The following is a 12,493-nucleotide window of genomic DNA, read 5'->3' as shown; positions in this document are numbered from 1 at the left end:
ACATGTACATGCACAAACATTAACATTGCTTGCTTTATCTTCTAGTGAGGCTTAAGCAAATGTTGTGACCGAGTATAGGTATTGTTTAACACTTGTGTTTTGGGTTTACAAAGTGCTTATTTCCTGAAAAACTAAAAGGAATTAGGTTGTATGTTTTAGAGAAAAAGTGCCCACCTTTTACTCCTTTTTTATTTATGAGGTTGTGGTTTACATTTCTTTTCTTAATCTAGGGTCAATGTTGATTGATTGTTAGACTTCCTGTGATGTCCAGGTTGATGGAGGTAACAGAAATTTGATTACAATCAAACCAGTTTAACCCTTTAACCCCCAAGCAATATCTGCATACAAATTCTCCAGACTGAACAGCAAACAATTTCCCAAAGAATAAGTTGAGAGAATATAATAATAGATCAAAGCATTTTCCCTTTAGTGATCCTTGTGCTAATTCTCATAACCTTTTCCCTTGATGATGTACTGGTATTATTAGGAGAAAATTCATGTTGGTCACTCTTGGGACTTAAAGGGTTAGGCAATCATGTAATTATTAGGTGGCCACCCTCTATTATTTAGCAGTCACTTGTCAGAGTCCTGGAAATCGTTTCTCTTTTTGAATTATTGTAAAACATTTCATGTAGTTTGTGCTTGTCACCCTTTTCTAGGGACTAACTAGTTATTTGTATTAAAATTAATGGTCACTTTATCAAAAGGTACCATACAGGTGCTCTGTAATACCTTTACCTTTATGGTCTGTAATGGTAGAGCTTCGTATTTTACCCAAGGAGAGGTAAAACACCCTTTGAGGTTTAAAGTTTGTCTTTTTAGGAAAGCATATAACGCTGAAGCCAAGACAGCTTTATCCTGTCTTGGCTGAAGCCTATATCTCATTTCCAATTATGCTGGCTTATATTTCCGGAGCCAATCACAATTTACCCCCAAATGTGGAATTTTAAGCTTGTGTGTGATACGAAATTGTTTCACGAGAGCAGGGGAAAGCCTATGCGATGTAAACACTGACTTCAAAAGGCAATTTCAGTATCATGGGGTCAGTCGTCCGCCAAAAATGGAATATTATCACCCCAAAATGACCAAGATTGACTTCCACTGGACAAAACTATGGTGACTGTGTTACAGGCGTAGCCGAAAGTTTATTGAAGAAAGCATGCACTTCGTCAAAGCAGTGCACGTCAATATTTATTTTATCTTGCACGTAAAATTAAGAGCATTTGTCCAACTGTGTCATTCATGATAACATTAAAGCTGGTTTTAATTCACGAAACATTTCGAAAGCGGCTAATTAATTTGTTGATTTTAAGGTCGATTTTTCTGTGTAAAGGGTAGACCTTACTGCAAAATCGGGCTGAATTTTGTGTTCACCGCCCTTAACAAAATCGGGCCAACAGACTATAAGGTTTATTAAACTAGCCTTTAAATTACATGTATACATCACTACATCTGATAGTAACCTTACTCAACAGGCAAGGGTACACGGGTATTTGGTTACCATTTTCTCCTAGGAATACGAATTCTGTTGTTTGCATTCACTCCGTCCGCGGTGCGTGTTGTGCATAACTTTCATTACTAGTTTGTCGGTGAAAAAACGTCAACTCGTTTATGTACTTTCTTTTTGGCGTAGATGAAGAAAGTATAAACAAAGACAAATAGTACAAAATTGTTACGAAATGTATCCATAAAAAAATTCGTATTTCATTCGCGCAGCAATTTGACCCACTTTCCGCAAAATAAAACAATAAAAACATGCTACAATAAAACATGAGAGCAAGTCGTGTGGTCGGTTTTTTTCTTTCTGTTTATACTAGATAAACGTGCCTCGAAGCAAGACGTTTTGCTTAAAGCTTTTTCAACAAATACTATAACTGAGTATTTTTTAGGAATTTTCCTTTCTATTTGCAACCAGAAAAATGCTTCTAATTCTGTGTATTGTGAACATGATAAACGCAAGGCCCGACTTCTCAACGTTTCCGTACGAACTCAAACAATAAAAACACACAACGATCTCGATCACTCATGCACTTAAGGTAGCCTCCCCGCAGACGTCCTTTGCGGGGGAGAAATGAATGCTTGACGAACGAACCCCAAAGGACGTCTTCAGGGAGGCTACACTTAAGGTGGCCCGAACCTATTTATTTGCGCGTTGGTTATGTTTTTGAATCGCGTTTTTTGGCAGGAATGATTTAACCTATTTGCATCAGTCCGCCAGCTGCGCCCATGCCCCCCTCCGGCCTACTGAGGGGCATTTGCCGGCCTTGTCATTCCCGGGGGTGGGGCATTTGCCAATTTTGCACTGCCCGGGGGCCGGGCATTTGCCAACCCCAGGGCTATTCCCAAGCTGTTGACACGCACGCGGTTTCCTATCAAAATATAACAACACAGAAGATTTTACTAGAAAAACAAGCATATTGGCTCATCTGTCAAGGACAGGAAAAAAGGCATGTTCTCGATTTTATGCATGCATTTCTTCATTGCTTATCAAGCCAGAATTACATGGCGAAATCGGGAGCTATCGATGTGAATCAACGTTTTTTAGTTAAAGCTTAAATTGAATCGAATTTCAGTTGATATTATTTGAAGAAAATCCTTTCATATTAATAAAACTACTCGACATAACATATAACTTTATAGCTCTCTATTGATTTTAATGTCAATAATTTTATAATAATACTAAAACCATAAACTGGTGTATGTCGTCGCGGCGTGAAGTCTTAATTAGAATCCTAGCGCTATTACAAAGGAAGACCTTAATTTAAACAAAAAATCGCACATTAGAATGCGTAAAACAGCACTATTCGACTGTGCGATCAATGAAAAATGTTGCAGTGTTGACGGAGGACGGGGCATTTGACAGCTCAATAGTCCCCACCCCCGGGAATTTGCCATCCAGGGCAAAAAAAATGCTTATGCCCGGGGGGTCAGCCGGGGGGGGGTGGGCTGGGCGCAGCTGCAATTGACTGATGCATAAGAAAATGCTTTTAATTTTCTTATAGGTATAAAAACGTTTGAGATATCGGCATATGTTTAAAACCGCATTGTTGCAAAAAAATGTCAATAATTTCGAAACCCAGACAGACAGATTTTTCTCCATCTTCGGCAAATAAGCCTCAGAGCTCTCTAGTTTCATATCTGCAAGTTTGAAGTCAGTCGTGACCGTAGAACTCGGTGCATTAGTAGCTGGTCAAATTTAACCTTAAAATGTAACGCTAACACATTTGTGGAAGTTGACACACAAATACAGGACAACTTCCGAAGGACTATCTCCTATCTGCGAGGGTATTCTTGCCCAAAGCTTCAGTTGCAAGAAACTGAGTAATCAGAAACCTACGGCGAGTTCAGTTTGCCGTACAAGAAGAACAACTTTATGCTAAATGCGGGGCAAGATTAAATAACTTCTATTTATCAAAGTTACTGTGTATTTTCCCCTCTCTTTTCGCAAAAAAAAAATCTTAATAAAGCACGATATAACATCTATGGAAATCTCCTACCAGTTTTTAGCACTAAAGGTTCCCTTTCTTGAGGAGAAATAAGGCCACCAACTCCAGTACTTCAACCGATCCATTTTCAGCTGCAACGAAAACCCTTGTTTTTACGTAATTTATTCAAGTTAGAAAGATTTGTCATCACATTCGCACGGGCATTTTGCCATTGGGGATAATGAAAAGAATAAGACGATTGTCATATTTTCCTCATCTTTACCCCCAAGTGGCAAACTTCCCGTGCGAATGTGATGTCAAGTCTAAAAACCTTGAATAAATTACCAAGTACAAGGGCTTTCAGTGCAGCTGAAAAATGGACGGTTAGAAGTACTGAGTGAAGTTGGTGGCTTTATTTCTCCTCAAAACGGAACCTGCGACGCTAAAACCTCTTGAGAGGTTTCGTAGATAATATAATTTGCCTTGTTAAGATAGGTTTCGAAAAGAAAGGGTAAAATACAAAGTAAGTTTGACAAATAGAAATTTGTTTATCTTGCCCCGCATTCAGCATAAAATTGTTCTTCTTGTTTTGCGAACTGTATTCGCCGTATGTTTCTGATTACTCAGTTTCTTGCAACTGAAGCTTTGGGCAAGAATACCCTTGCAGATAAGAGATAGTCTGCAGGCAGTTTTCCTCTATTCGTGCGTCAGCTTTCACAAATGTGTTAGCGTTGCATTTTAAGGCTAAATTTGACCAGATATTTGTGCAGCGAGTTCTACGGTCACGATTGACTTCAAACTTGCAGATATAAAACTAGAGAGCTCTGAGGCTTATTTGCCGAAGTTAGAGAACAATCTGTTTTAGGGTTTCGAAATTATTGACATTTTTTGTAAAAATGCGGTTTTAAACAAATGCCGATATCTCAAACGTCTTTATACCTACAAGAAAATAAAAAACATTTTCTTAACGTTCGACCATTCTTTATTAAGGATGCTAAAAATCATGGAAATCGGTTAAATCATTTCTTCCGAAAAACGCGATTCAAAAACGTAACCAACGCGCATATAAATAGGTTCGGGCCACCTTAAAGTATAGTTTGCGCGTTTACAGGAAACATATATGAGGTGAATATTCCTCGTTCTTTAAGACAAGTACGTGAAACTGTTGACTTTACAAAGTCAAACGAGACCAAAAATGCAAGAATTACTTAACTCACCTGATGCAGCTCCTGAAAGCCAGTAAGTGAGGTCAGAAACGTTTAAAACGCCGCCATCGAGGAACCTGATGCGACGCTTTCCTCAACGAAAAGCCAAATAACCAAACCAGCTTTGAATAACAGAAGAATCTTGATAGCAGCGGTTTTTTGTTAACAAATTTCTAAATGTTGCATTCTACTGCCAAATATACGCTGAAAGTTGAAACTGTCGCTTTATGTGGCTTTCAGTTATCAAATCAAAAAGGGAAACTTACGAGGTCTCGTTCCTGAGCGTTTCAAGTCGAACAATGGCGTTCTCTGTCAACCAAAAGAAACGAATGTTTGTTCACGGAAAGTCAATCAGTGGAAGTTTTTTTCACATCAACTTGAATGCGTATTCGGACGATGAACAACTTTAAGATTCTAATACTGATCCTGTGGCCCTTGACCGCCGCCGGCACGATATGAACGTTGCTGACAACTAGTACACTATTAATAGCATGATTGTCAATCCAGACAAGCACCACTCCATGATGTCAGGCAAAATCAATTGAAAAGGCCTCTTTAGCATGTATGTTTTGTTTTCCCAATGTAGGTCATGTGATATTACTCCAGAGAACTGTTTCGTTTAATTTTCATCTTATTCACATGCATATGTAAGCATAATTTATGGAGAGACAAAGGGCCAAATTCCGCTGAGACTTTCATTGGGAAAATAAACCATACAAGCTAAAGAGACTTCACCCACTCGTTTCGGTAATGAGTTTTTACGCATGAACTTACCTGTCAAAATACAAGTCTGAGACTAGATTGGTTCTGGAGCGTGGCCAAAATCGTGACAACCGCAAACTCTTGTTTTTATCATTTTTTTTGTACAGTTGTTCTAAGTCAAAAACTATAAGGTTCAAGATTTTTACTGGGGTAACGTACGTTACTGATGTCATAGCAAAATTTCCTCTCATCGATAAGTGTCCAATTTCTATACCAATGAAGGCTCCAGAGCGCAGACGCAGCCTCCGCTATTACTATTCTAAAGTTTTGAGACTGGATTGTTAATTAGTTATCAATTATTCCGAACAATTTTAAATTGCTTATTATACATGTACGTATTATTATACATGTAAGTTGAGGTTTAAAGGGTTGGTGGTCATGTCAGTCATTGGATCGGGGGAGGTCAAGGTTTGAGCCTTTAAGAAAAGAAACTATACTTCACATATATAATCTCTCTCCTCCCAGTTCAAAAAGCATCGTCCACACCTTTCAGTGTAATCAGTTAAAGCAGTTGCAAAAATGGACGTTAAGACACTTTTAGTTGAGAACATTTTTTTTACACCATTCACCTAACCCAAAGATGTGATCCATTAAAGTCCAGTGCTGTCTTAAATGTACAGATCCTTTATAGTAGGAGGAAGTGAATCTTGTAACAGCTGTACTGTTTGTTCGACTCGGAAGAGCAGTGAAGAACGAGCTTTAGTTTTATAACTTGACTTAACTTAACAGTTTTTATAAACTGTAATGATAAAGCCCTAAAGTTAACATTTTGATTTATCTTTCTTTAGGATTTGCCGTCCTTTCCTAGCATAGCCTCTACATCACAGGAAGACCATGAAAGCCATTTAGGATCTACTTCCTCCAGGAAGTTGAGAATCACTCTGTTAAGCAGTGAATGGAGATCAACAAAAGGAGGCTTGTCAACCATCAACCGAGAGCTGGCCATTCAGTTGGCTAAACACTCCAGCGTTGAGGTCAGTGTTTATCTCTCTCAGTGTAGCGAAGAAGATAAACGAGTTGCTGAAAGTCACAATGTACAGCTCGTTGAAGCAGACGAAATGGCAGGTTATGACAATCCGGTGGACTGGTTGTCCTCTCTACCAGAAGGCCATGCCATGGACTGTGTGATAGGGCATGGGGCGGTTCTTGGTCGGCAAGTGCAGTTCATTAAGCGTACTCATCCTCATTGTAAGTGGATTCAGGTCGTTCATACCGCTCCAGAGGAACTTGGAATGTACAAAGAATATGAAGAAAACATTTCCAAAGGTGAAAAGAAGCACCAGGTGGAGGTTAAACTATGTACATTAGCTGATCACGTTGTAGCAGTTGGACCCAAGCTTGCTGAAGCGTTTTCAGGTTACCTTCGTCCTTGTGGAAAAGATCAAAATGTTTTCAATTTTACCCCGGGCATCTTCTCTGAGTTTTCAGATGTAAAGCAGGCCACTGAAGAAAGAAACTTTATCAATGTTTTGGTCTTTGGGCGTGGTGACAACGAAGATTTCCAGCTGAAGGGATATGACATTGCTGCCAAAGCCATTGCTGAGTTGAAAGACATGACTTACGTACTTGTGTTTGTAGGAGCAACAAGTGGAGAAGAAGAGAAAGTAGCAAAAATGTTTCTCCAGGAAGGCATTGACCGCAGTCAACTCAGGGTGCGTTGTTTTAATGAAAGCAGGAAGAAGCTAGCTGATTTATTTTGTGAAGTAGATCTTGCTATAATGCCATCACGAACTGAGGGTTTTGGTCTAGCTGCTCTAGAGGCTTTTTCTGCAGGCCTCCCTGTGCTGGTCAGTAGGAACTCTGGTCTTGGAGAAGCTTTGAAGAAAGTTGCTTGTGCTTCGAGCTGTGTGATAGAGTCAGAGAATCCTAAAGAATGGGCCGATGCGATCAAAGCTGTTCGTCTCAAAGACAGAGAGATGCGACTTGAAGAGTCTAACATTGTACGAGGAGAATATGCAAAAAAGTTCAGCTGGAAGGAACAGTGTGATAAACTTGTAGAAAGGATGAGAAATATCATTCACGAAGGTCAGTATAAAAAGTTGTTTAGCGCCGTTAACCTCTTTAATACTAAAAAGCTGGTAAAAACGTTGTATTATCTCATACATACATGCAAACTTATCAACATTTCCATACGAGCTATTCTATGTTAATTTACATGTCTCGGAACTTAAGGAAAGAAAAATTGAAATGGTAATAAAAACTTGAAATTTATTAAAGACGAAATTTCTGTAATTCCTTAAGTGATCTCTTAAAAGTTTTTAAATTCATGATGTTTTTCAGTGATTTATCTAAGTTTTAGTTGGTCTGTATGAAAAAGTTCTTTGACCGCATGCAGTACGATACTTGGGGATGTTTATATCCGTACTGTTCTGGTGGAACTGACTTCTTCTGATAAATTTCTCTCATAAATAGTGAGGTGCCAAACCATTAAGGCATTTGAATGTTAATGCGTTTTTAAAACGAAGACGTTCTTTAGTGGGGAGCCATTTCAACTCACGTGGAGCCGGAGTAACGACATGTTTAACACGGTTTATTTGGCACAACTTGGCTGTGCAGGAAGCTGATAACTGATGTATAATTATGCTAAGCCAGTCCACCAACCAGGGTCTTAAAATTAGCTGGTAAGATCTACTTAAATCAGGACAAACAAAAAATACCTGCCAAACTTTTCTACCCAGTGGAAAATCGTTCGACCATCCCTGTACGGTACTTGCAAACTGGAATAGACCTTCCCCCGCCCGCTCTTGGGAAGAGAACCTTGGACATTGTTGGAGAGACCGGGAGTGTGAAATTTGAAGTTTCATTTTCACATGAACAGCGTTATCTAACGCTAAAATGAAACTCGGGACAACACTCATGAGTAATGAAGGACCCAAACTTGTAAACAGGGATTTTGCAACAAAAATTGGCCCATTGCAGGATCTATTTTCTTGCTATACCTAAGAACTAGATACAAAACGATTATAAACCGCATATATACATTAGCCTCATAAAACAACAGCTTTTTATCAAGAAGGAGGCCTCCCTTTGCACTTTTTTTTATAACACAAATGTCTTAATAGGGGAGAGTTGGATATATTACTCTCGAAGTACACCTAGGATGCTTTGTTACAGAACTCAGAAAGCACCATGATCTTGTAGGTGAAGAACTTGCAGTCTTGCATGATCACATTGAAAACATGTCCAAGTGCTAATTTATGTCAATTTGCTCTCTCCTTTACTAAAGTAAAAACCATCTGCGGTGAATTTTCATTTTTTATTTAGTTATTTATTTATATACTTATTAGTTTTTATTTTTATTTTTGACTTTCAGATGAAAGTATTGATATCCGACTTGACTGTTACGCCCGGAAACAAGGAGGCACTTCATTGCCCCAAAATGTCAATCAGGAGGAAAATGCCGCGAATGAAAGAATTCCCTCTTCACAAGAGGTTCTGAATCATATTGCAAATAAATATCTGCGGAACATCAACCCCTCAAATCTGGAGGAGTTAAATGGTTTTCTTCAGTATATGAAAGAGGCGCGCAAAGTTTTAATTGTTGATGTCAAGTCGGGAAGTTTGATAATCAAAGTGCAAGCTAGTTCTCTGCATATTCTTGATGAATTGTGGAAAGACTATCGCACGGGCCATCTAACTGAAGTGGCGCAGAGGTATCTTGTGACCGAGGACATTCTAAAAGAGATGGGTCTTGATTCGGTACAACTTACGTTGACTATCAACGAAGAGGAGTACAAAGCCTACCGAAAGCACTTATTAAGAAGTGAAGGTGGGTGCAAAAAAATTCTTTGACGCCCAGTACTTTTGACTTGAAATAAATTGAGGAAAGCCCTTGAAACGAGTTCGCCCTTCTTTCCCTTTTTTTCCACGACCACACAAGTGAACTGCCATAGTCACAATCATGCCTCCAATCTGTTTCTTATCTGAACACTACACATTACTACAAGAACGTTTGCCAAAAAGGTTTGCGTTCTGAGTATAAGGCGATGTTTTAAAATTTAATTTCTATACCGTTAAATTCCGAGAGTAAGGAGCATCGTCACTTTCGCTTTTGGAACTCTTCCATTTCGGGGAGAAAAAAAGTAATAAAGTTGATGCAACTGAAAAAACTGCCCTATACAGCAACTTTGACCCATTGCCCACCTACACAGTAATTTGTTATTCTTGCCATGGAAATTTTTATTTACAGGCTTGCAACTGTCCACGGGCTCCTCTGTGGATAACGATTTGATGAAGCGTGTCAGTGTTGAACTTAACAACGTGGAAAAGGAAGTGGATAATATAAGGCAATCCAACACCGATGAAGCCAACAAGGTAAGTGCTGCCCTTCTAATAATTAGAGACGAAATCGCTGACTCTTTTCTGACGCCCTAGAAAAGGGGAGTTCTAAGACGACAAATGCTAAACTTTTTCAAGTACCCAGCCGCAATCGTTGCTTTTGTGGTCGCGATAGGGAATTAGAAGCAATTGTAGCGCAATTAAAAAGCACCTCAAATGGTTGTATTCACTCAGGTATTTGTGGTCTCGGTGGTGTTGGTAAAACGTCTCTCGCTGTAGAATTTGTGTGGCGAAATGATAAAGAATATCCAGGGGGTATATTCTGGATTTCTGGCGAAAATAATAATCGTTTTGAAAGGACCGTCAGGGAGATGTCGCGTCAAATTGGAACGTTTGAAAACGACTTTGACAAATCCTTGTCGAGGACCCTTAATTGGCTTGGAAAACGCGACGATTTGTGGTGTTTGGTCGTCGGTAATCTTGACGAGTTAGAAATGTCCACAGAAATGCGTGAGCTGCTTACTGGTCACTGGAAATATATGGCTCGTGGTCACATCATCATAACAACAACATCACCTGAACATTTCGTTTTTAGTTCAGTCTCCGATGATGAAGTCTTCAGAGAGCTGAGAAATCTTAAAAGAAATAAATCGACCGGCCTGGATAATCTTCCCCCTGAAATGTTAAAGGATGCAGCGACTATTATAACCAAGCCATTAGCTTACATAATAAACTTATCCTTGCAGTCTGGTTCAGTGCCCATGGAATGGAAAGCTGCCAAGATTATACCGCTTTTCAAAAGCGGTTCCATGGTTGAGCTTGACAATTACAGGCCAATATCTATACTACCAGTATTGTCTAAGATCTTGGAAAGGATTGCATATAAACAGTTGTTGTCACACCTCGAGAATAATGGTTTGCTGTCATCTTTCCAGGTCGGATTCCGATCTAAACGCTCTACTGAACTAGCGGTTACATATTTTACGGACAAAATCAGGAAAGAAGTTGACAATGGAAACATCGTGGGTGCTGTTTTTATCGATCTGTCAAAAGCATTTGACACTGTTAGTCATTCATGCCTTCTTAACAAGTTGCCGTCTTATGGAATTAACAATAAGGAGCTTCATTGGTTTACTGATTATTTGTTTTCTCGAACGCAATCAGTCCAATTCAAAGGTGCTTTGTCAGATGCCAATCCCATATTTTCTGGAGTTCCACAAGGAAGTATATTGGGTCCGCTATTGTTTACTATCCATTTTAATGATGTGCATACGCCTCTTCAGTCAACCTCAATCATCACTTATGCGGATGATACAGTAATTTTCACGGCTGCTAAAGATCTGGAATCCATTCAAAGGCATCTCAGTAAAGATTGCCACAACCTGTCTTCTTGGTTTCGTGATAATGAGATTGTCCTTAATCTAAAAAACGGCAAAACTGAGTGTATGATCTTTGGTACTGCCAAAAGGCTTAATGCATTGAATGGAAGACAACTAGCCTTGACTGTAAATGGAACACTGATTAATACCACGTCATCGCATAAATACTTGGGTGTAAACTTGGATTCATCCTTAAATCTCGAATCACATTTTGACAAAATGTATAAAAGAGCATTTGGAAGATTTAATTTACTCAGGAGAATCCGACCTTTAATCGACAAGAGCAGTGCTGAGAAAATCTACAAAGCAATGATTCAACCTGTTTTTACGTACTGTGGAACTTTGGGTCTCTGTTGGTCACATTCCCGTAAGAGTCGAATTGAAAGCATTGAACGTCGAAGTCAGAAAGTCATTGGTGGAAATTATCAAGTCCAGACAGTGGAGAGTTTAATAAAGAGGCAGTCCTGCCAGCTTGTGTTTGATTGTCTTCAGGATAATGTCTGTACCCCTTTTAAAGGATATTTTACAAAAATTGAACACAACATTAACACTAGAAACAATGGGTGTTCACTAAAACTTCCCAAAACCAAATTAGAATTTGGACGGAGAAGTTTTGCCTTTCAAGGGGCTCTAGTTTATAATACTTTACCTCGGCATTTAAGAACTGTAAACTCTAGGTTTCTTTTTAAGAGTAATTTAAAACAATTTTTTCAATAGTATTCCATAATTCATAACTCTTTTCAGTCTTGTAAGTCGATGATTTTTACAGATTTTGATTTTTAAATCTTAGATTTCTTAGTGTTATTTTATTCTATTTTCCTTTTTCGATTTTATTTTTTATTTTTTAGCTAATTATGAGATAATTACAGGACCCTTTTGATAACAGTTCTTTTTATTAGACCTGATAGGTTATCCTGTATAAATATTCGCGTTATTATTATTATTAACAAGAAGGGAGGTTTAAGAAATTGGAGAAGAAACAGGAATTGGCGAGCAGTGTTGCATTGACTTGAAATGCTTAACGGAAGAAGAAGGCACTTATTTCCTACGAAAGCGAACAGGTAAGGATAAGGGAGAAGACAATGACTTACGTGAGCTACTCAGAGAACTGGGAGGGCTGCCCCTAGCTCTTGATCAAGCTGGTGCCTATATGCGATGTGTTAGACAGTCTGTAAAAGAGTATGTGAAGAAATACAGGAAACAGAAGCTGCTTCTCTTGAAAAAGAAAAAGGCGCAGCTATTTGTGGAAAACACCTCTCCTGAGCGGCTAGCTGTCCACACAACTTGGACGTTGAATTTTGATCACATCAGCCACATCTCGAAAGAGATGGAACTTGGAGAATTCCCCATTCATTTTATGGATGTTTGTTTGTTGAGATAGTGTCCCTTCTTACCAAGTTTTCCCTGTTTCACAGGTACGAAATAGATTCGTTCAGTGTTCACC

At 38.9% G+C, this 12,493-nt stretch overlaps 1 protein-coding gene across 1 annotated transcript; it reads left to right on the top strand.

The window, feature by feature from the left end:
* Nucleotides 1-228: 228 nt before the first annotated feature.
* LOC140925032 (uncharacterized) lies at nucleotides 229-9,949 on the top strand. The gene is made up of 5 exons (XM_073374991.1): nucleotides 229-281; nucleotides 6,181-7,417; nucleotides 8,706-9,161; nucleotides 9,582-9,706; nucleotides 9,905-9,949. The coding sequence occupies exons 1-5, from the start codon at nucleotides 264-266 to the stop codon at nucleotides 9,947-9,949; spliced, it is 1,881 nt and encodes a 626-aa protein (XP_073231092.1). The 5' UTR covers nucleotides 229-263.
* The last annotated feature ends 2,544 nt before the right edge of the window (nucleotides 9,950-12,493 follow it).

The sequence above is a fragment of the Porites lutea genome, chromosome 14 (assembly GCF_958299795.1).
Source record: "Porites lutea chromosome 14, jaPorLute2.1, whole genome shotgun sequence".
NCBI classification, from domain to species: domain Eukaryota; kingdom Metazoa; phylum Cnidaria; class Anthozoa; order Scleractinia; family Poritidae; genus Porites; species Porites lutea.
This window is presented reverse-complemented; position numbering and strand designations above follow the sequence as displayed.